Consider the following 25,062-nt stretch of genomic DNA (forward strand, 5'->3'; position numbering starts at 1 on the left):
CACAGCCTCCAACAAAATGGAGGCTGAGCATGGATGGATGGATGGATGGATGGATAGATAGATAGATAGATAGATAGATAGATGGATAGATAGATAGATAGATAGATAGATAGATAGATAGATAATACACAGAAACATAAGGGCATCGCAATAATAAAAATTATGTTTTAATCAAAATATAATTGCCAAAATGGAGCAATATACATGATAAGAAAATCTACATAATGATACAAATATGGTTACCTAATAAAAGGGTAGACAATGAATTAAATTTCTCTAAAAAGTTAGTGTATCATACTCGTCATTTTAACTTAAACAAAATAATTATACTAAAAAAATCTTTAGCTTCCAATTGGATTGAGTTGTTGGTTTCCTCCATTTTCCATGAATATTTGCTGACATTTATCAGACATGTGTATTTTACTTGTTATTTGTCAGTTTCCATAAATCTAGATTTGTCTTATTTTTATAGAGATGTGGCGAAAACAAAACATGACGTCACGTCTTCTGCGCCGCAGAGGCTGCTGGGAGCACCGCGCAGTGTGGCAGACATTTTGGATTTAAAGGGGCTGAGCTGGCCGTCAGTCCGAGCTCTCGGTAAGTGATACCTACATTTTAAAGAACTCATGGTGGAAGAACCGGAGACCCGAACATGGCCGCGTGTTGAACTAGTGTAAATGCAAGTCACCGCGTGTAGAACGGATGAACTCGACGCGCCGAACGGGGCGAAACTCGTAGCTACTAGGGAGTGGTGATGCTAGCTGGTTAGCCGAAGCTAGCTTGTTGCCGACGGGAGCCCTGGGCAGATCGAAAGGCGAGTTTCACTGCCTGATGTAACGAGCACACATCCAGAAAATGTCGCGATAAAACCCGTGAAGGATCCAACATCCTTCCTTTTAATATTCGTTAATCAGCTGCCGGGTGAAGGCGGGGAGTCGAAGCTCCGCAGGGAAATGCGAAAGTCAAAACAAAATGAAACACCCGATCCCAGTAAGGAGCAGATCTCCAGCTGAATGATTACAAGCTATTTTGTTTCGTTGTATGTTTTATTTAGCAAATGTTTCAGAGTGTGTCGCTGCTTCCTGTGGCGGAGGATGTGCACAGTCATTGACATGTCGCGTCCATATCCACTGGCTTTCAGCATCGCTTCATCATAGCGCAGCAGTGCAGACGTCAGTGTAAACAGGTGTCACAGTTTCAACACGATACTCATTTAGTTAAACAGATCCCCCGTCTGATTTATTCCAGATCTACCAGGTATCTGTTGTACAGTCAGTGGCAGTGTTCAGTCAGACATGTTTCAGACAGATGGCTCCCAGCAGCTGGTTTCAGTGGAGGGATGGTGGACCGTGGTCCGTGTCAGTGGCACTTCCCTCCCCGGTGTCCCAGGCCCCGCCACACCCTTCTCGATGGCAGCCTCTCCTTTGTGTCTGGCAGTGATGCAGGCCCGCAGGAGAGCTAGATAGATGTTGGAGCAGGAAACAAGAGGAAGATGAAGTGATCCGGTGCAGCCAAAGTTGAGACAGACCAGAAAGGCGTCTCTGGGGAGATGGCACAGAGGTTGGCAACCGGGTTGCTGATGCTCCCACTGCAGTCTGGCCTGTTCGAGTCCATAATAATCATACATACCTCAATCTTCCTCAAAGCATCTTTCCCATGGCCACTGCAATGAGTTGTATTATTTACATTAAGCTGAACATAGGGCTGGACGAGCAGGTTAACACATAATCTTTAACATGAAAGTAATTATAATTTGATAATCAAGATTGACCGCTAAGAACATTTTGATCTCAATATTAATGTATACATTTAAAACCGAAACTTAAGCTTTTGTCGTCAGGCGTGCTTGAAACCAAACCCAAGCTTTTTTAGAGAAGAACAATGTCATCTTCTTGACTTGGTTTCATCCCCTCTTGAAGTCCGAAAGATTCAATGTGCATATTTATAGCAAATAAGCATTGATCCTCAGTTTCGGGATCAGTGGGGTAAAAGCATCGACTTGAAAAGCTGTAGTTCAGTAATGGAAGGAAGAGATTCTGAGAAACGAGGGACTGAGTAATGATGGTGTTTACCAAATGGCATTGTGATAATGTGAGACGTCAGACCTCTGTTGATGAAGACTGATGAAGAGTGGAGCTCTGGGTGGGTAAACACATTAGAGAAATACTCCAGGGCTGTGGTTGATTACTCGGAAAAAATTTCCCTTCCACTAACCACATTTTCTTGAATCGTTGTAAGCCAAAAAAAAGATTATTCAACCGCATCCCTGACTTCCACTGATCAGAGAAAAAAAAGGAAACAGTCAGAGCCAAGTTGTTTCTTTGAAAACCTACCGATCTTTCATAAACCTGCATTCCTCCCGGGCATTTGTGTTGGCTTTGAAACTGCAATATATGATATGACCTTTGATCGGCCTGCAAGATTGAGTCATCGAACCTGTCAATAAATTCAGTTCCTGGGAGAATCGACAGGAAAGCAAGACTTGTCTGTTCAGCAAATTCTTTTTTGCTTATATGGTCCTGTTATTAAATAGATTTTTTGGGGGTTTGAAGAATTGTTAGCTGTAGAGAAGGCTGCTATTCACTGTGGATTTAATGCAATATTTCTATGCACCACAAATTAAGCCTCCTATATACTGTAAGTTCAACGTTACCATCATGTCCATTTTTTCAGTGCAACACAGCTGATCTAATGCCACTTTGAAATATAGAGAGATGAATTTTGTAAGAAAAGGCCAGTTTGATTTTGTGTCAGCACTCACTGGTGCAAAACTGTGTTTCTAAAACCCATTAGTCAGACCATGAACGTCCCTGAAGAGAGAGAGAGATAGTTTGTCCGTATAAACTGGCATTTCCTGTATGATCATTACAGTCCTGGTGTCATGTTTCAAATGTTCCTATGGCTTTATGACCATTTACTGGACTGAACAAGGTCAAATATTCGACACTAGACAATCAGACAAGTATAGCTTGGTGTTAAGGTGAGAATGAATGACCAGCAGTTTTATTTTCACACATATTGTGTCGCACCATGACACATTAGATTTGAACCTCGCAGTGTGTCATGTGGGATGAGCAGCCCCCTTTGATTGCGTGAATCATCATTGAGTCTATAGTGTCTCATTAGGTATCTTCCTTTGTGTCTGATGAGTATAGAGAAGCAGAGTCTAGATCATCATGGCTCCCTCCCCCCCTCTGCACTCCTCTGTTTTCCTCCCTGCTAGGGGCGGGGTCGTCTCTCGATGTGCGCCCTGAGCCGATGTTTGCTTGTTCCGAACGAGCAGTGGGAAGGTCACCATCATCCTGCAGACAGCTCCCGTTCTCCTCGCCCCAACATCAACACTCGTCGCTCTCATTGCAGTCCAGCTTCATTACCATTTGTTTCACACGGAAGGTTTCCTTTTTCATTTTCAGAAGGATCTCTTTGGATTAGCACAGCAATTGTATGATGCTCTTATCCGGTATGTAGCGCTGTTGCTGGATGAGGAGCATTATTTCATCAGCTTTTGTCTGTGCCAAACTATGAGGCTCTGATCTTCCACTGAAACCGAGGTTAGTTTTCTGGTCCGTAGCAGCTGAAAACATTGCAAGTGTGAATAATAGATGGTTTAACTCTTTAGTAGGAATTTATTGCTTTTAGTAAAGGACATAGAGTCTTAGTGTGATTATTCAGATTTTTGTCAGTTGTGTTTTTAGTTTTTTTTTTTTTTTTTATCCCTAAAAAGTAAAGAACCACGATGACTTTGTCGACAATATTTTTTTTACCCATAATGATCCGATATCTTGTGCAAACTTTCCACTCTGAATGGTTTTCGATTGCAGCCCGACTGTAAAGCTACTTTTCATAAAATCCTCCATCTGTCTTAAACTACCAGTAAGAAGCAGGAACATCTGTTAATGCACCATGACTTATCTGTTTTACATACATATTAAAGTGGCATGCATGCAGCTCTAGGTCAAGAGTTTCCTTGTCTGCCTGTATTTACTTTTTTTCCTGTCATGAGAAGTTAACCGGCAGCTTTTCTCATGATTAGGAACCACTGGCTGACTCGCTGCTCATGAACTATGCTTGATCCTGGTCATTTCACTACCTGGTCATGAGGGGATTTGGATAAAAGCCCAAACTGGGTGAATGTGTGCTGCTGTGCCCGACCTGTGTGTGTGTGTGTGTGTGTGTGTGTGTGTGTGTGTGTGTGTGTGTGTGTGTGTGTGTGTGTGTGTGTGTGTGTGTGTGTGTGTGTGTGTGTGTGCAATGATTCCTGAGGTGCCGTAACCAAACCCTATAGGACAATGACATGTAATTGTGGCTTCATATCTTACAGTTTAACCATATACTTTATTGTAAATATCAAGGAAAACACAAATACAACTAAATATATAGAACATATTATTGAAATAAACCAAATTGATTATGTAAAATATTTAGCTATAAAAATGCAGATCTTTTCTGCATCGTTTATTCTGTAAAACAACAGCAATACACATGTCTGTGAAAAGCACATATCACTGATATCGCTCAGGCTCTAACTTGTACACGAGGAGCATGTTTTTTTTATATTGTCTCAAAAGCACTATGGTTGCACTGGGTTCTTATAAAACAATGATTAAATGGGGGAAATGTTAAACATTAATCTAAGTGTAATGTTTTAAAGAAAACAACAGGCCTGTTGGACTTTATCTCGCCACTTTAAAGACATGGAAAATATTAACCTCAGCAGTCTGGAGAATGCATTGAAGTGCAGGTACTTGATACAGGTGTTTGTGTTTGTTATCAAGGGAAAGCAGCTTGTTGTTCTGCTGGCTGACATGAAAGTACTACTATACTTTGTTATCTGCTGGTTATACAAAGCCAGTCAGGCGTTTCATCCACATGTTCAACAGCTCAGAGAGTCAGAGTAACTGCACAGGGTAATAAGCTGCTTCATCTGTGAATATGCTCGTTTTGTTTTTAACAGATCGTTTTGTATCTTGAAGAGAGCAGGTATGAGCTTCATTGTCAGACTTAATCAGTGAGAAAATAGGCTGGTCCTAGTCTGTCTGACATGCCTACACGTCAAGTAAGGGTTCACTTACCGTGCTTCTTTAAAGCATGATGGTCATATGACTCTGAACTCTATTCAAAACAGTCCTTTTTTTTATAACAATGCTGTTAAGAGTTTAGCTTTATTTGTTCTTAACGTTCATAAAGTAGAATGTGAGTTTTTATTCTTTGTCAGGACAGAATGATTCTCTCTTGTCCGTGTCATCGCCTATTTGTCTTTAATGTTAAGTTCTCCTGAAACTTGTTACTTCTTGCCTGCAGCTGAACTTTACAGATTACTCACACATTTTACTGTTATGTACGTCTTGTAAGTGATAACTGTAAGCCCTCTGGTCTTATCTTTTTTGGCATATTAAACATGTGCATACCACGACTACAGCACTCACCCAGAAATAGTTTGGTACTAATGAGTTTGTAACACCTTACATTTTATATTTGAATATGTGATCTTGCTACTTAGCCTAAATTATGTTGGGAAAGGGGAAATAATGAACAGGTACCATTTCCTTCATAAATTATGCATTTTTGGTGTTCTTCATTGGATTTTAGTTAGTGGTCGATGGTCAAGCTTTTAATTGAAGAAAATGGATGAACAATATAATTTAAAGATGAGAAACAAATGCCCTTTGTTTTTCCTCCTTTGCTCTCCATAATGTTATGCTGGAGTCCATCGTCTGAATTGTGTTAACGCTTGACGGAGGGCGTACTCGATGCATGTTGCTGTTGCGATCATTTTATCAACATCAATAACTGTTTCATGCTCAAAGTAGCCAACTTTTGTGCTAACGTGCCATGCTAGCTATCACTGCAATGCTAAAGAGATACAAGGGAAATTAAACCCACAACCAGATGAACACACCAGGTTCACCAGCTGCCCTAATCCTGTGTACCTATTCATATTATCGCCCGTGCTTATGTAATAGTTTCAATATGATTCTGTTTACGGACGCCTTCGTTGTAGCGTTAAAATTCTACCATGCGCAGTGTGAGCAACGTGACGCAACATTAACTAGCCATCAAAAGTGAATGAGCAGTTTTTCGAGTGAAGCCTCCAACACACATATGAGTCTAGCTGACACATTTGATTATTGATCACTGCTGCTCTCCTGCCAAGAGAGAGCCTCCACCTGGTGGTACATAGTTATCACTGTCCTCCTGATTAAAGCTCATTTCCACAGAGAGATTAAAGGGTTAAGACAGCCTGGAGTTGACTGCAGTAGCTGTCCCTGTGTTCGTGTCTACTGTCTATAATAAAATATATTAGTATCATAAACAACGCTTCCCATGACAGAGCCCAGCTCTAATTGCATGATGTGACATGCATGAATCACACAGGAGGGGGTTATAATTACCGGATACCATTAATAGACCTCGGTAGATTTGTTGAATGTGGGTCTGCCACTGCAAGATTCAGCTCTAACGCTGAGCCATGATTCACAGAAAATACATAAGCAAATTTTCTTTGAGAAGAGGTCTGAGGACGGTGAAGCTAACAAAGTGAGGTGGACATTCGAGCTGAAAAATGACAGAAAATTAGTTCCCTTTTTGGTAATCAATTTAGTGTTAATTGAGTGTTTATTTAGATCCACATTCGCCACGATAGTGCAACATTGTAACAAACAGCCAAATCATATCCATGTCAAAATGATCTAGTTGAAAACCTCTTAAATGTATTTTCTGGTTTCCTTTCTTGTGTTTGATTATTGTCTTTAGTAGCTTTACGACAGTTGGTTGGACCAAACAATCTAGTACATGTTTCTCTAGACAGGTGGCTCTCAGTGGGGGTTTAGTTCTGCATCCTTAACCCTTTACTCCCACTGCTGCTGCTATAATACACTCTGCTCTAACGCAACATTGCCTGGACACTATGTGGATGGGCAGGGCCGTTTCTGGATCTGACATAATGATGGAGCCAACGGTGATGTGGCTCAATGAGTCATGGATTATCTTCAGACTGTTTTGGGAAAATGTTCCATGTACTCACCCAAAGGCTGACATTTCTTCTGAACACAGTATTCTTGACACTGAGGTTCTTTTTCTGTCTTGACCAGCTGCTGAGCTGTATTGCTGAGGCTTTTGTTAAGTCATCCTCTCCTTGACTCTTGTGCCGGCCATGAAGCCAGCTAGGCCTCTGTTTTGGTTAAAGTAATGTTGGCACCAGAAGCCACTCACAATGCAGCATCTGTGTGCCCTCTGGTACACTGTGAGCTGCAGCCCTGCTCCCAACCAGAGCTTATTATATGAGCCAAGTCCCAGCACCATGTCCTCCCAGAATAAAATGTCCCCTGTGGTCCTCAGCTTTCTACTCATTTTCTGTTTAAAATGATCCTCGCACAGGCAAACGCTTTAGCTCCCTATTAGATGCAATCTCTGTCTATAGTAAAACACCTGAGAATGCATATCATTCATGTAAACTGGTGACGCTTGTGCCGTGTAGTCAGTCTTTATGCAGCGGTGGAAAAAAGTAAGTCCAGGCTTTTCTTAGCTTGGACTGACGACAAGGTGGAACTGTTGCTGAAAGTAAGGTTAGGGTGCTTTATAGTCACCGCTGGTAGTCAAGTTGTGACTGATCAGGAAGCAAGTGACTGTGAGTGAATAGTTTCCAGAAGTCTTAGTTTCTGCCCGTCTTGACTAAAACACAGTTATTTGATACTGCGCATGTTTTTAGATTGGACATGTCTATATGTTCACTACTTGCAGGTCACAAATTCAAGCAGACTCAGATCCAACATTGTCATTTTAATTCATGGTGTATTTAAACATCTTTTTTAAATTCATATTGAGCTGACTACATTCTGAGTATGTACAAAAATGCTGACCCAATGTATCTCACCCCTGTGTGTCCAATAGTTAATATCACACTTTCATCGCCAAAACGTTGCTTTAGGGTCGTCGTAAAATCTTATTTGCTGAGCAAATAATTTACACTGTCTGTTATTATCAAAAGCATGGCTCTACACTGCTGGACATTGATATCTTTAAACTCAGAATGGAGCAGTTGCAGTTTAGCTGAGATAACTCAGCTCTCAGCTTTTTTTTGTGAACATCACTGCTAAGAACCGAGTCCAGTAGTTCTAACAGCAAGTTCCCAATCTTCTTTCAACCTTCACAGGTTTCCTTGAGCTATATAGAAGATGTCCACCATGGTTTATCCAAGGGAAGAGAAGCTGGAGAAGCTTACTCAGGAGGAGATCATCTCAAACACGAAGCTGGTGATCCAGGGTCTGGAGGCCCTGAAGAACGAGCACAACTCCATCCTCCATAGCCTCCTTGAGACCATCAAGTGCCTAAAGAAGGATGAAGAGGCCAACTTGGTGCATGAGAAGTCCAACCTGCTCCGCAAGTCAGTGGAGATGATTGAACTGGGCCTGGGAGAAGCACAGGTAAGAGAGGGGGGTCGAAAGAGGATAAGTTAAGAACTTAATAATTTGGTCATGATATGAGGTGAAAGGAAAATCTTCTGTTTTATGAAGTGAATTACATTTAAGGTAAATTTTGTGTGTTATTTAATCCACACAGCCACATGCTACTGTCCTCTACTTTGGGTGGTTCTGCTTCCTCATTCTATACTGAGCTTGTGTGGTGATCGTGATTCATTCAGAATCAGCCTGAATCTGAATGTACCCTGCTGCTGCAGCAGTTTGTCCTTGTTAAATGTCATTGTTCTTGAATGCTGTCTCTGTCCCAGGTTATGATGGCTCTGTCCAACCACCTGAACGCGGTGGAGTCAGAGAAGCAGAAGCTGCGTGCGCAGGTGAGGAGGCTCTGCCAGGAAAACCAGTGGCTGCGTGACGAGCTGGCCAACACCCAGCAGAAGCTGCAGAAGAGCGAGCAGAGTGTGGCCCAGCTGGAGGAGGAGAAGAAACATCTGGAGTTCATGAACCAGCTGAAAAAATATGATGAAGATGTCTCACCCACTGTGAGTACTTTACACTGACAGTAAGCTTGGTATCAAGACAGATGGCCCTCGCACACTATTACAATTGCTCCTATGTATTATTAATGGGCTGTTAGTATAACTTTGCAATATTTGGTTCATACATTTTGAGCCATTTAAACATTGCCTATGTGTCGTTTCATGTTAGATTGTCCTATTCAATTGAGTTCAATCGATTCAGGTTTAATCTATTATTTAGCCTCTGCAGTAAAATGGAGAAGCCTTTTTGGTTAGACAATTCCTGTGCTGTGAACCAAAATAGAACAAGTTAGGATGAAAATGCCTTAAAAGCACTAATTTAACTGTAAAGGGCAGTGAACTGTCAATGAGTTGGGATACGAAAGAAGAACACAACTATTGTTAGTGACAGGAATGAGATTTTCTTCCTGGATTCTTGTTCTCTTGGAGCTGGAGATGATTCACTACAAATCCTGACTCTAAACGGAGTCACAAAATGAGAATGTAATAGCCTGTATCCATCATCTGCTCGATCAAGCAGGAAGTCATCCATTATCCAGCTTTGAACTGGCAACTGCATTAATAACATCATTTGATGAGCCCAGTTTATCCTGAACTCTATTTTCATCATGTCATGGTGAAAGAAGAACTGTATAATTCATCCATTTGCAAATATTTCATCATATAATAATGATATACATTTGCATATCTTAATGGCTGAGGTATTATTTTTCCAAAATAAGTTGTGGCCCAGAAATGTTTAAAAAGAAATAAAATATTACCATATTATGGTTGTTTTAATATATTTCTATATGACTCACAATTTTAGTGGGAAATGTGATGGTGTAATTTTTGCTGACATCATTAGCAAAACTTCTCTGTAGCACCACAAAGCTTCTTTTGTAACTGAACGTTTTGACTCACTGATGATCAGTATGTCACTACACTGATATAATTGTATAAATAATAAGCTTTCAGACAGGTAGTATCTCATGTGTGCTCGCTTTGATGTATTCAGATCAATGTGCTTGTCATTCAGAATTTCTGAGTTGTGTGTGTTACCTGTCATCGATTATTTGTCATATCTGATATGCCAGGTTTCTGTATTGTCATCCATTACTCTTGCTGTCTGTCAGAGAGTCTGATCCACATATTGGTTTCATCCTCTCAGCAGGAGGAGAAGGACCGAGAAACACCAAAGGACTCCCTGGACGACCTCTTCCCAAATGATGAAGAGGAGCATGGCCCAGGAAGTAAGAACATGTTTCACCCATAAGACTATAACACCTAATAACAAGGCTTGTCTTTAATAGAGGATGGTTCGCTTCCAAATGATATAGTCATAATTTAGTAAAAAGGTATTAATACATCCTAAAGTATTTATGGTATGTGACTAAAACAAATGTGTATTGCATTATTGGAATAGCAGTTAATAAGATAATTGAGATTTTTAAAGCAAACACAAATGTTTTTATCCTTGTCGAAATAACTACTAGCATAAATCTAGTTAAAAGAATAAGCAAGGTTTTCAATAACCACACTTGCTTTGAATGAGGGAAATCAGGTTTGGTTTGGCATTAGTCTGATTATCTGGTGGACTGTGCAAGCAAGAGATAACTTTGTGTCATGCCATTAAACACTAATTGAATTAACCCCCTTAATCTGATTTCCTCAAATCACAGTATTATGTTCTTTCAAATGTAGTAAGTGATATAATCAGGTCAGAGTTTTCTGCCTTGCAAGCCTGCTGACCTCTGACCTGTGTGTTCAACCTTTGTACCCCCACAGTGCCGCACCAACACAACAGTGCAGCCGTGGCAGCAGCCCAGCAGGGAGGCTACGAGATCCCAGCCCGTCTGAGAACCCTGCACAACCTGGTGATCCAGTATGCCTCCCAGGGCAGGTACGAGGTGGCCGTGCCCCTTTGCAAGCAGGCTTTGGAGGACCTGGAGAAGACATCTGGACACGACCACCCTGATGTGGCCACCATGCTCAACATCCTGGCCTTGGTCTATAGGTCAGAAACAACCCCATTTATGAGCTTTAGTTATTTCTGCTGTTATTTCACTTTTGTCATGTTGCTTTCCTCTCTACACAAGAATGAGAAACACTTCGGTCTCATACTGTTGTCCTGCCTCTCCCTGTCATCCATTCAGGGATCAGAACAAATACAAAGAGGCAGCCCATCTGCTCAACGATGCTCTGTCTATCCGGGAGAAAACCCTGGGAAAAGACCATCCTGCTGTAAGACTCCGCCATTGCCACGGCAACCATGTCTTCATTTAGACACATCCATCTCGTCGTTATCGTTTTCATCGATGAGATTAGTCATCTGGTCTTGGTTCATAACCGCTCAAGGTCTCAGTCAACAGGGAAGCAATAACTGCACAGTCTGCAGTGTTTACTGTGCTGCTCAGTCAGGCTGTGGGGATTTTGTCCGACTATTAAAGTACATGCGTCTGCAGGCTTAAAAAAAATCAATCAGAACTGCTCAGTGTGTGCTCATACATCCATACACCAATTTATGAAATCCTTCCAACAGGAATAGAACAACCAAAAGTAAGATAATGTTTTTTTTACCCTTATGAACAAATTTGCAGGAATTGATTTACGCTTTGTCACCAAAACATCTTTTGTAGCCTAAAGGAAGCTATTGAAGCACAGAGCTAATCTCAGATTGTTTTCCATGTTTTATCCTCAATGCAAACGCACAAAGGCAGGTGACTACTCACAACCTATGTAATCCATGTGTCTTTCTGCTTTTTGAAGACTGCTTGATTGAACAACTGTGTGTCAAGGCATTACAACACTAGAAAGGCAGTTAAGAGTGCATACCTCCACCTAGGCTCAATAGACCCTTAAATTCAATCAAGCTGCAACTAAATCGGTCCCCTAAATATGCCTGATTCAAGATCTATGAATAATTCTCTGAGATAGTGAAAATGTAAAAAAATGTCCTATCTCTCACTGATCCAAATCCGCACCATCATTTTATGGGCTCCTCCCTGACCCATACTGCATCCTTCCACTAAGCTTTGTAGTAATCCGACCAGTAGTTTTTGCATAATTCTGCTAAAGAACAAACCAATGCAGATGAAAACATATTCCCCTTTGCAAAGTTAACAGAGTTCTGATACTGCGACGCTACACTGTGAATACCAAACCGAATCAGAGAGGAATTGGCCTTATTCAGGTTTTCTGTTTCTATCTGACCAGGTCGCTGCAACGCTGAACAACTTGGCCGTCCTGTACGGGAAGCGGGGGAAGTACAAGGAGGCCGAGCCTCTGTGTAAGAGGGCTCTGGAGATCAGAGAAAAGGTAGGCCACATCCCTGGATTGAACCAGTACAGAGGTTCACAACACAGCTATCGAGACCTGATCTGAGGGCTAAACCTGTGAACTGTTATCTCATTGTATTAAAGTAATTAACAGTGATAATCTATTCAAAATGTCCGTTGGAGCCACTGTAACGCGAGCTCACAAAAGACTATAAATAAAGACGTGAGCAAATTATTTTCTTAAATTGTCTGTGAAGTCTCTGCTGAGGGCCATTCCCGTGTCGGAGGGGAACTGGAGGGTTTAATTGAGAGCACAGCTAAAAATGGATAGCAGGCATTGGGGGAGTGAGTAGAGGGACAGATAGGAGACATGGTACAGCTACAGAGCTCAGCAGTGTACAATGATTTGTCTTTGCTTGAAATTTATATTCTTTACCATCTATTGATCAGCCAGCCTTTTATCAGATTTCCTGAGGGGCCTGCATCAGGCAGACATGCTGCCTGGCGAATGCAGCGAGAAGAGATGGAGGTGCTGGAGGCAGCCGACGGCACAGAGGCAGATACACAGACTGAAATGTTAATTCAAAACATTTGCTTCTTGATTTCCATCAGGTCCTGGGGAAGGACCACCCAGATGTGGCCAAACAACTCAATAACCTGGCTCTGCTGTGCCAGAACCAGGGCAAGTATGAGGAGGTAGAGTACTACTACTGCCGTGCCCTGGAGATCTACGAGTGCAGGCTGGGCCCAGATGACGCCAACGTGGCTAAAACCAAGAACAACCTGGTGAGGGAAAAGTTACCACCATATCAGCTGTTACACTTTTTCCCCCTTTCACAGTCTCTATTGAGCCTTGAATGTACCAAGGTAAACTCAGTCACACAATAATTTCATTGTGAGCCCAACCAATCATTTCTTCATGTCTATTTAACACTTTATCTGTATATATCCAGCTGATGTGGCCAGATGTGACAAATGGGCCATTAAAAAAAAAAAAAGAATAGTTATAAAGCAGTATATAATGACACTTTTTCAGCACGCGAGTCATCTTCAGAGTTTTTTGTTTCAGTTAGCTTTGTCTATAGCTCGCCCCTAGTCCTTTATCTGCTGACTTGCTTTTAGCTCCCTACCTCAACCGTGCTTCTGTCCTATCCCATTGATGATGGAAAGGCTGTATGGCGACAGTAAGGGAAGGCTCTGCAGTGCTAAATAGCTTTATTAGGAGCCACCGCAGTTCGCAGGAGAAATATACAGACAGATTGCACCTGCTGTCTCGGGGCACATTACTAGTCAATAGGCTCATTTGATCCATCACAAAAATGTGCTTTCGCTTCTTTTTCTTCCTCAGGCGTCCTGCTTTCTCAAACAAGGGAAATATAAGGAGGCTGAGATTCTGTACAAAGAGATCCTGACTCGTGCCCATGAGAAAGAGTTTGGATCTGTTGATGGTAAGGCCTCATAGCGGATATTATAATTTACATTATATGGCGTTGCATGTCAAAATGTTATTTCTCTATTAATGAGCTGGAGATTCTTGTTTTATTCAACCTATAAACAGAGACTAAACATCTCGTTATCCCAGGAAACATGGTGGTGGGTTCCATTAAACTTCCTTCATTATATAGAGACTAAATTTGTTTTTTGTGTTCTCAACTTCCCTCCACCTTTTATCTTATACTCCATCTTATACTACTGTCATCTCACACCAGTGAGAAGGGTCACTGATGGACAGCTGGTCAGAAAGGGGACGATGTTCTAAGCAGGGTGCCGACCTTCACCATTCAGAGGAATCTGAGAATCTTTACAGAAACTATTTGAAGAAATAAAGACTTTACCTGTCTGAAAAATGAGCTCTTGCTATTTTCTTCTCTCTTTTTTAGTTGAAGTTAAGCTTTTTGGTGGCTTTTCTCCAGGGATTAGATTCACTGCTTTGAAAATGGAATGAAAGACTCAACACAATGCACTGTGCTGATGCTTTTTGAGCAAAAGGATCTCACATTTTTCAAAAAGGTCCCATTTTTCATGTGGGAAATTACCCTGACAAAAGTGTTTAGATGTTCTTTAAACCTCCTGGTGAGTTGAAGGTGAAGGTTACACAACACAGAGGCTTTAAACAGAGACAGTTAATGTTGAATATCCCTTTTTAATCTTACATGTGATGTGTTTGATGTTTCAAAGGTGTATTTCATGAATTTTAATACATCAATGCATATTAATGATTACCTGAAAACGTTAAAGTTAAGTAGGGGTGTCTGAAATGGTGTGATACAAATCATTCTTTATTACTTTACTTGTGTTATAAGACCAGGTTGTATTTTGATTGCCATGTTGTATTTATACTGTTTTATGTATGAAGATCTATACACTTACAGTATATCTTGATTTTATGAAATTATTAATTTTAAAAACAAAAGCTGTATGTTTTATGTATTATTGAATTAGCTCAAGTTGCTATGTTGCTGAATCAATCTTGATATTATAAACAACTGTTTAGAACATTTAGCCAGCATTTTAATATTTTTACTCCAGGTGGGAAGAGAATTCACCTACTTCTTCTTGTATTTCTCTTGCCAAATACAACCAAAAACAGATTAACATTTAATGTTCATGTTGGATTAAAATAAACCTGCTGGCATCAACCAGTTAAGCTGTTGTCCAGTCCTATTGCACTGTGTGTAGACCACCTGTCCTGTCTGTTTCTTCAGCTGAGAACAAGCCCATCTGGATGCATGCAGAGGAAAGAGAGGAGATGAGTAAGGTGAGGGTTTGTGAAATCGTCCTCGTGTCATTCTGAATAAAAGCAGAGCAAACATAAAACATTTTAAAACAAGTACGAAAGACACGTCAAATGCAAGGTTATAAAATGTTTCGGGGAAATTTGGAAAGATCTGTTACATTCACTTCCTGGAAAGTGAAATATGATCTTGTCCTTCACAAACATTATAATCCCCATTTGGCTTATGATAGTTGTATGTAAATATAGGAAAAATGCTGCGGAACCAGTTTGAAGCCACCACTCCCCTTCACACGCTTTTCTTCCTCTTCTCCCTTATTTACTTCCAGGGCAAGCACAGAGACAACACTCCATACGGGGAGTATGGAGGCTGGTACAAGGCCTGCAAAGTCAATAGGTGAGGCAGACACTGATAAGCATGTTTTTACAGCTCGGTCATAAACACGCTTATTAAAGGCTGGATATGAATTACTTTGTATTTATACATGGGTGACATCTGTATATTTTAGAAATTCTTTAAACTTTCTATGTTTTCTCATTTATGTTTTAGCAATTTTACTAATTCAGGATTAATTTATATGTACAGTAGTTTCTCGTGGCTCAAATGAAACAGTTCCTCTTATGACCTTTGACAACATTCTGGTGTGTGCATCTGTTTTGTGTCCAGCCCTACCGTGAACACCACCCTGAGGAACTTGGGGGCCCTGTACCGCCGTCAGGGCAAGCTAGAGGCTGCTGAGACCCTGGAAGAATGCGCTGTGAGGTCTCGCAAGCAGGTGAGCAGCATTTCCAAACTTAAAATGGCCTTCGCTGCATGGAGATAGCTCATCACTTCCTGCTTTTCTGAATTCTGAAATGTGATCCCCGTCAAATCTTATATTATCCCTTTCTCTTTCTCTACATTTCTATGGATCCAGAGCAACACAGTAAGTGGTTTGTCTGTAACTGATAGCCCCCACAGAGACCTCACCTCTCTCCCCTAACATCACTCTCACCTCAGTCATTTCAAATGTTCCCTCGTCTCTGTGATGCTGTGACAATGCATCAAGGGAGAAAGGAAACCTAAAATCACTAAATTTTCTCCATATAACTTTGCACCCTCAGCACTCTCATCCATATTGTCAAGCTAACGTCTGGTTAAAATTTTATTATATTTATCTGCTTGTGCATCATACGTGTGTGTTTTCTCCATCAGGGCATCGACCCCATCAACCAGACACGTATGGTGGAAATCCTGAAGGACACAGATGGTGACAGGCGGAGGAGCCGGGACAGCCTGTCCAGCGTTAAGTATGAGAGCGGCTCTGAGACCGGCGAGGAAGTGAGTATGGGCGTGGAGTGGAATGGGGTGAGTACAAATCCACGATAGTAGAGTCATGGCCAGTGACCTCACTGGAAGAACAAGGCGGTGTTTGTAATCACAGAGTGTAAACGAATACATACCATCCCACAAAGTAATAGAAATTGAATGCATAGTTATCTAACTTGAAAGATGAGACAACAGGACTCTTTCAGATTAGTGCTTTAATGGACTGATTATTGGGAGTCCTCTCGCTCTTCTACCTAATTCATCAGAGCTGTCAGGAAGTCTCATTAGACAGGAAGCTGTTGAGTGCGCTCAGGAAGCTCAGGTTGCCCTCTCTCAATGTGGTCAAGCTGCACAGATGCACAAATTAGTAATTCCTTTGTGTAAGGCTGGATCATGAGGCCAGAAATCATATCAAGATAAAAAATGTCATATCAGTTGATATCGATAATTATCTTCTCATTTTGCTTACCCTACATGCATGGTCTATTTTATGACACTGTGACATATAATCATAGACTAAATATAAATTACACAACCATTCTATTAAAATTATCTTTTTTAAATTAAATAGCTTCTCATTCCCAGTTCTTGGTGTAGCTGCACTCATTGAACTGTATCTGTACCAGTCCATCAGCTCTCTGTAGATGCACATCTCCATGTCCTTCCCATGAGGTCAACCAGGAAATCTATTTTTGAGAAATGTAAAGCTGATTGAGTGTCTTGGCATGCTGACCCGTTATTGACAGCATCTAAGTCTGCTTTGGTCTAAATGTTCTTACTTTTGTTGTTCATTGCTCGACAATGAATTCCTGCTGCCTTGTTTTAATATGTCGTTGTTCTGCTGGTAACGCTTCTGCACAAGTGGAGCGGCAACAAAAAGGCACAAGCTCATCCTGTGGCACCCTGGCAACACATTAATATGTATCTGCTCAAAGAGATACCGTCTGTCGAAATCCTTTCCTGGATGCCTCATATTTCCACCATTAAATTCCACTGACAGGATCTCTCTCTCCAGTAAATGGAGCAGTTTTAATGCAACAGTTCATCCTTCTTTTTTATAGTCTCATTATAAAGTCCACTCAGGCGGTTTCCCAGAGACCAACAATCATTAATGTAATTTCACAGTGCAGCTTTCATTTCTGCACAGAGCTTCCCTTTGGACTTGTAACCTCTCTCCTCGTTATTAAAGGGGTCAGCCAATACAAATTGCTAATATTTAGTGTAGCAGTGTTTGCAGTTTAATCGTCGCTGCTAAAGCTGTGTCCCGGCTTGAAGGAGCCCTCTGGTCATGCTTACATAAGCCAGAGGAAAGGACTGTGCCAGAAGAGATGCCTCGTATGAGCTTGTGCCTCTCCCCTCACTTAAGTGCAGTCACGCCCTTCACTGCACCAACCCAGTCCAAACATGCATGTAGCTATGCCGGCCTGCTGGGCTCACCCTTAACATGCACACTAATGGACCATGTGCGTTCACTGTGTTAACACATGGTTGAGAAATGTCTGTTAACCTCACCTCCGCTGCTCCCTGAGTGGGTAACATCTAGTAGAAAGGTGGGGTTTGTGTTTGCTGGATGTTGTGTGAGTGTGAACGCTTCTCTTGACACATTGACACATACGCGTAACACTGCGACTCAAACCGCTTCGGAAATTCACTCCAGCAAATGCACCGGCATGTGTGTTCATCCAAGTGTGCACCTGTCTGTCTCTGAAACGTGTGTCGGCATGCAGAGGAACGCAGGTTGTGTGCGAGCTTTTCACGATCACAGCCACAGCAGTAGAAACTCACTTCACTCAGTTAAAACAGCAAATATACTCATCATGACATTCTCATGCTTTTATAGATCGTTTCTGAAAAATTGTTTGTCCCAAAACATTTGAGGTTTTGACAAAAAGATTGTTAAACAAATACCATCCATCCATCCATCATCTACCAACATGTGCAACTGTCACCTGGCTATTTAATGTTGTAGAAAAGAGGCTTGTAAATTGCTGTCTGCTTCTGTGTAGATATTTGCTCAGAGAGAATGTGATACACACGTCAGACCTGCCACTCACCTTCTGTAAAGCGTTGCCCAAACACGCTGCTCTCAGAAAGTCTGATGGAGGTGTTTTACACACTCAACATTAGCTCATTTACTCAGTGTGTGTTCAACCAGTGGATGGAGACGACAGCTGTCGGCGAAATTTGTGGTTGCGTTAATTTGTACAGTATGTGTGTGCATGTCTCATTTTTTAAAATGCATGATTGGAGTCATGTGTGTGTGTCTGTATCTGCTTTGTGTGTTCAGCTTCAGTGTGCTCCTGTTAGCTTGCATGTTTCTAGATTTCATCCTTTGCCCTTTTTTCTTTTCTGTCACTAACCTATTTCCTAGTTAATTACTCTTGCCATGACAACCAATCAGCCTATCTATGGAATTTCTTTTTCTCACTCAGTGGATTGTACTCCCCCTCTCGATCTGTTACTCCACCTGATAAGCTTAGGTGTTATATTTATGTATTATATGACATAGTAATAGGTTCGGTAATGGATGTATTAGTCAAAGGTAAAGATTATAGAATATAGGGAAAGCTGAGTATTTAGTATTATTATGTAGTAGGATTATATTTTCATCATTTATCAGATATAAAAGTGGCTTAAGGAAGTTGATACTGCCATACTTTACTTCTGGATTCAAGATGCAGTAAACAGGAATATTATCACAACATCAGTCCCTGTTATCATCAGTGTAATAGCTATATGATTATGTATTTGTGCTGATGCTGGCAGATATCTGACGTCTGCAGTGCACAGTCACCGGCTGAGTGCAGTGTGCCAGCTTCGGACCTTTTGGTACCAAGAGAGGAAAGAAAAACTGTTGAGTCACTGTGACTGCAACCGCCCACCTACTGCATCACGACCTGCTCCTCCTTTAGTGCAGCTCCTGTGCTGCTGGATTTTCACATCAGTTTGATGCAGTTACAGAAAACCTGGTGCAGGTCAGACAGGGCAGGTTATTGTAGGAAGCAGTTGCAGCTCAGATTTCCAGATGTGTATGTGACACAGTTGCATCAGGAAGCCGAAACCCCCAGAGCTCCTAATCTTACAATGTGTGCCGTTTTTGTCTTTTTGTCTCTTTCTCTCTTTCTCTTTTATCAGGCCTAAGCCATCAAGATTATTCCTCCATCCTTCTCTCCTTCCCCAACACAATAGTAAAAGGATGTGTGTTGTCGTTCCCTCTGGCCTTCTCTGTCCCAACAAACCAAGCCCCTCTGCTGTCCCGGCGCCCCCCCTCCGCGGCAGAGACTCAGAAAGCCCCCACCTGGTTGTCACCTCTGTCCCCAGTTCCACTGACCGCTGCCGGGACGTTTGGTCTTCTCTTCTCATCTGTGCTCTGGTTTTTCCCCCTCTCCCTTTCTTTCTCTCTCTCTCTCTCTTAACCTTTCGTCTCACTAACCATGTGTCGTTCTCCATATCAGAAATCATTACTCCAACTCTTTCTCTCACTTAACATTAAAAATAGTCAGTGTATGTAATCTTTCCCTGTGAGGAAGTCACTCGCACATTTTCCTTCTCTCCAACACCCACTTGTAATTTTTAATGGATGCAGAGTTGATTTATTAGCTGCATAGGAGAAGAGGGAAGATGGAAATATAAATTACTGGAAAAAGTTTAAACACGCAGAGGAAATGCTGAATGATTCTGAGGATCAGTGCATCCTTCGACAGCAGCTTTAGCTCCAGACATCACTCCAACGCACAGTCAGATGGAAACTAACTGATACTATAGACTTAATATTATACAAAATAATATATTTCCACAGTTGATTTGCAACAGTCGCACGCTGAATTTGCTTGTTGCCTTGAGACCTCAGGGCACTTTCACACCACACACAACACTTATTTGAATAAAACAACATTGAACAATAGAAGAAGAAAAAGAAGCACACGAGGCTCAAAGGAGTGGTTGCAGTGTCGATATAATGTTTAAGCCACAAGGACGCTCATTTGGCACATTACGTGTGGAGCACTGAACGTGAAGTTAGTGATGCTGGTTGTAAAAAAACACAATATAACAGTTGAAATGAAGTTAACAAAACCGTTCATTCGTTTTCTCCCAAATGGAAAGACTACTACCCACACCGAGGTCAGACACGCCCGTATACATACAAATGTCTTCAGTTAAGGAGGATCGGCCTCGTAGGTGATGGTGACAGGACGTATGTATGTCATACACATGTAAAACCAAAACTAACAGCATCAAATGTACAATAAAACAAAGACATGAACCTTGGTTTGGACCATGATCAAGACTTTTTTGTGTAAAGAGGCTCTCAGCCTGTTTCTAAGTGACAATTGACCTCAAAGCTAGATTCCAACCGGCCTGTGTCACTTGCATCTTATTTTCCTCTCACCTTTTTACAATTTCTGTTTCAACTCAATGCCTGAGATCAAATGCCTGAACAGATGAAATGGTACTGTAAAGCTACACAAGCCAATCCGGACATTTACAATGATTTCTTTTAAACATCTTCAGCCTAGTTGGCAGGAAATGAGAAGGGAGCATTACTCTTTTTGTTTTTATAGACGTATTTCCTATTTGTTTCGATTTTTTTATGATTTTTGTTTACGTTTTTTTTTTTTAAAGAATGCTTTTCAATTGTTTTGTGGCTGAATATAAAGGCAGTAGTTTGTCAACAATAACATCGTGTTTACCTGTTGTGAACGAGCAGTAACGCTCAGCACCGTTTAAGGCCAAGACTGACGGCAAAATTGGTTCGATCGCAGCAAGCTGTTGCCATGGTGATTTATTTTCAAGTTGCTCTCCGTAATGTCCTTGGATTGATGGAGTATTCACGCAGGCTCTATGTTGGCACACGATATACACAAAGGCTTGCATTTACAAAGAAACTAGTCGAGGAGCACAGACACCTGAAAGATTGCCATGATAACAGATTTCAAAATAAAGGACACACATGCCCAGAATTGCCTTGATTTGTTGGTGTAGGAGTAATATTTAGATTTAATGGAAGCCTTGATTCCACTGTAGTGTTTAGTGTGTATTCGTGTATGTTTTGGTGGTACAGTCACAGTGCCCGCTCTGGCTATGGTTACGGTATTTTGAACACAAAGCTCAATGGGGTGTGTTGCCTTTTTTCTTACACGGTTGTTTTGCAACATCGTCATTTTGGTGAATCATGTTTTTAGCCGCCAGAAGTACAAGTGCGAGTCTTTTCCTCAAGATCAACATGTTATTTGAGATGTTTAACTAACTGAATGTACTTTAACATCTTGGAAGTAAAATTGTAGGCTGTATTTATAGATTTGTCAAGTGCATTGACTATTATATGGCTTTTCAGTATGCTACTTGCCTTGATTCTTCATTCCTTCCAATGAGTCCACCTATACTTCTAATGCAACTCTTGAACAAAAGAAGAATTGACTATGTTCATCACATAATTATGACAATATTGTTGTGTTAGTGGAATGCTTATTTATTGAACTGTCTATTCTTGACATATATAGTGTGACTTCAGTTTCCTCAAGTGGAAGAACATTAATGGTAAGGTCTATAAGCACTATCTTAGTAAGTAGGACTGCATTATATTTACCATTCTGCATTGTGAAGATTATTGCATCAACACTTGTTGGTATTCTCAAATAAAGTTTTTCATTTGTGAACATTTTGTCTGTTTTCTACTTCGGATGGAGACGTCTGTGTCGATGTGTCATCGGTGGGAACAGTTTGTTTCATGTTTCTTCTCTGGATGGAAATGTTTCATTCTGCCTCCAAAGCCTCAGACTCATCCACAGCTCTCCCTGCTGGTGATAAGACTGTATTGCATTATGATCACACCTATGTGTCCCACCAAAGCCAAAGGAGATGCATAGTGTTTCCTGGTTGGTTGGTCATTAAAACACAGCTGGGATGTGGTAAGATGGATGGATGGGTAAATTACTTAATTACTCAATTATTACTTAAATTACGCACCTAAAAAAACCGGAGAAACTTGAGTCTTATACTGTCTGATGGTCTGTTGGGTCTCATTCCACAACTTAGTTATTTTTAATAAATCCACCAGCTCATTTGTTAATGAACTGATGAACTATTTTGAGTTAAAAATGTCAGAACATAAAAAAACTGCCCATGTTTACATTTTAAATAATTTTGTATTTTTTCAGGGGAAAAAATTAATGTCCAAAACTAATTATAAAGAAAGGCAGCGCTTGTCCATTGAGAAGCTGGAACTAAGTCCTGTCTTCTTAGAAATGACACTGTCAGAATAGTTGCTGATCACTTTAGTTCTGGTGACTGTAGATGATGACATTAACACACAGCTCAACCACAAGGAGACGTTCACACTAATAACCACGCTCGATGGATGTGTGTGAAATCTCTTATTACTCCTTACAGAGGGAGATTAACTTGAAGATGATAAAAATGATATGAATTATATTTCAAATATTGGTTGCATGTTCTTGCAAGAAAACACATATTTGCAAAAGCATAATTTCCTCCCTAAATTCTCAAACCTTCGATTAACACAGATGTATAATTTCCACTTCAGGTAAAAGAATTGCAATGGCAGACACTTTCAGGTTTTCCTCCACATGGTTGTTGCTGCATGAGTGTGTTGATGAGTGAGTGTGTGTGTGTGTGTGTGTGTCTGCAGGATGGCAGCGGAGCCCTGCAGCGCAGTGGCTCTCTGGGGAAGCTCAGGGACGTGTTGCGTCGCAGCAGCGAGATGCTGGTGAAGAAACTGCAGGGCAACGGGCCGCCTGAACCCCGCAGCACCAAGTAAGGAACAAATCCTCTGTTATGATAGACAACAGGTAGTTAAAGCAAATTATAGTAGTTGTTGAAGCATGTGATGCGTTTGCAGGTTGTTTCATTGTAGCTTGGAAGTAACCAGCTTAAGGTGTAATCAGTATTTAGTTTTGTTCGCTCAGACCCTGAATGAACATCGTTTTCTTACTGTTCTTTCATCAGCATGAAGCGAGCTGCTTCTTTGAACTACCTGAACAAAACCAGTGATGACTCGTTTCAGGTGAGGATCACTCTGTATGAATCCATCTGTGCTACACTATTGGAAATGTTCAAACTTCATATCCTCCTCAAATCATAATCTCTGTTTCACAGAGTCGAGGAGGCAGTACTTTCAAGGAGAGCCGGGGCCTGAGCTCCAGCACCATGGACCTCTACACTGGAAACTGAGCCACTGGTGCGCCGGCGGCTCTCTGTCAGCCGATCTGTTCACAGACACAGAGATGCCCCTTCCTCTGGCTCGTCTTCCGATCACTAACAACACTACCAGATCTGACCCAAAGACCCATTTCCCCCCAGATCCACACCCAAAGACGTTTCATCTCATTAAGACAAATATATACAATTACTGTGTTTAATTTTAAAGTCAGGTCGCTGCTTTTGCTTTTGGTTCTTTCCTCATCAGTTTCCAAGCCAAGAAAATGTACCTCACCCCCCACCCCCCCCTTATTCAGAATCACTGACTCTGCACTTTGACTTGATCTGTTTCCATAGCGTCACCTCTGCTGGTATTTTTCTCTAAATGTAGATGTGATTTTAGAAAATGTTGTGTCTTCCCCTTCCTTAGATAACATGTAAAAAAAAATGAAATGACATTATGTAAAGTTGCCGTGACTACACTCTTGTTTCTTTTGTTTCGTTTTAATGGTTAAACATTTGCCTCTTGAGATTAATTTGCTATGTGAGGTGTCGGTTAACGCTTTGGGAAACAGGGTGAAACGTTTATTCTACTGGCATGATATGAGTCACATGACTTTTTACGGATATCTTGTGTTGATATGACTGACTTACAATTTGTATGTGTTTCTCAATGGTAAAAAAAACACATAGATGGAAATGTTCAACTTCTTAAATTGTATATAAAAAATGATAAGGCAGAACTGGGTTGCCTAATTCAACCTGGTCTTCCTGAATGAATCTCCTGTGCCATGTGTGACTCGTCTGCAGGAGTGTGAGTGTCATGATGTCGTCACAGTGACAACGATGAGCGAAACACGTCTAGATTTCTATTATGTGGTGATGATAGAATTTGCACAATTCTCAGATGGGTGTCTTTTTGTCTTTAATTGTATTTTTTAGTGAAGCTACACAAAAGAACTGGAATGTCTTGTAATTATTTTTGATTTTTGTTTTTCTCCCACTAGTTTTATCCTTTGTTATAATGTTAAATAGAATCTGATAAGTTCACAAATCATAGATAGGTTGTTGGTAAGAGGTGAATGTGCTTCTGTTTGGACCTGGTTCTTCTACAGCCACATGTGTAATAACAGAATAATGCCTGATAGTGAATCTGAACCACTGCCTGACCTTGATTCAGAAATAAAAACCCAATGATTTTCTATTTCTGGTTGTTTTGTTGTCATTTGATAGCTGGTTTACAGCTCTAAGAGACCGGTGTTATTTCTCGCTTTGTCCCTAAACCTGCAGATTAAATCTCTGAATTCCTCCAAGCAAGATCTTTCACATCAGTGTCTTTAAGTATGTGTGGGAACCCTGTGAAAATTGACAGCTTGCCAAGGCGTGATGTGTCTCCCAGAGTTTTTCCTCCTCCTGGTAGAAGTCAGCCTGGGGTCTCCGCTCACTGATAATCTCTCAGCATGTCAAAGCTTTAATGTGGAGCCTCAGTTCGGAGCACTTTGATTTAACCGATCCCAGGATGGGTTTTTTTCGTTTGACAGAGAAGCTGCCGGGCTCCTTCTCTCAGCTGTGTTTGGAAGCAAACAGCAACGCGGGAGCAGCAGAGTTCATTAGTGCACGAGTTGACTCTGTGCCCTCAGAAACTTCA

General features: G+C 41.1%; 1 protein-coding gene across 11 annotated transcripts; it reads left to right on the forward strand.

Moving 5' to 3' along the window:
* The first annotated feature begins 481 nt into the window (after nt 1-481).
* Nucleotides 482-24,618, forward strand: klc1b (kinesin light chain 1b). Of its 11 annotated transcripts, none has more exons than XM_034609667.1 (17): nt 482-597; nt 8,153-8,423; nt 8,729-8,959; nt 10,107-10,188; nt 10,724-10,952; nt 11,092-11,179; nt 12,152-12,253; nt 12,826-12,999; nt 13,562-13,661; nt 14,919-14,971; nt 15,277-15,344; nt 15,615-15,723; nt 15,865-15,873; nt 16,143-16,295; nt 22,906-23,030; nt 23,223-23,280; nt 23,373-24,618. In XM_034609667.1, the coding sequence occupies exons 2-17, from the start codon at nt 8,175-8,177 to the stop codon at nt 23,445-23,447; spliced, it is 1,905 nt and encodes a 634-aa protein (XP_034465558.1). In that variant the 5' UTR covers nt 482-597; nt 8,153-8,174; the 3' UTR covers nt 23,448-24,618. The 11 variants fall into 11 exon arrangements, with proteins under 11 accessions (XP_034465558.1, XP_034465561.1, XP_034465565.1 ...); XM_034609670.1 differs by having other exon boundaries at nt 10,110-10,188; XM_034609669.1 differs by having other exon boundaries at nt 557-814.
* The last annotated feature ends 444 nt before the right edge of the window (nt 24,619-25,062 follow it).

The sequence above is a fragment of the Hippoglossus hippoglossus genome, chromosome 15, assembly GCF_009819705.1.
Source record: "Hippoglossus hippoglossus isolate fHipHip1 chromosome 15, fHipHip1.pri, whole genome shotgun sequence".
NCBI classification, from domain to species: Eukaryota; Metazoa; Chordata; class Actinopteri; order Pleuronectiformes; family Pleuronectidae; genus Hippoglossus; species Hippoglossus hippoglossus.

What these genes read in the sequence shown, in the direction of transcription:
- klc1b (XM_034609667.1), top strand. Translation starts at nt 8,175, where the DNA reads ATGTCCACCATGGTTTATCCAAGGGAAGAGAAGCTGGAGAAGCTTACT. An exon ending in ATGAAGATGTCTCACCCACT is followed by an intron (nt 8,960 to 10,106) that starts GTGAGTACTTTA and finishes TCATCCTCTCAG; the next exon opens with CAGGAGGAGAAGGACCGAGA. An exon ending in AAAGAGAGGAGATGAGTAAG is followed by an intron (nt 14,972 to 15,276) that starts GTGAGGGTTTGT and finishes ATTTACTTCCAG; the next exon opens with GGCAAGCACAGAGACAACAC.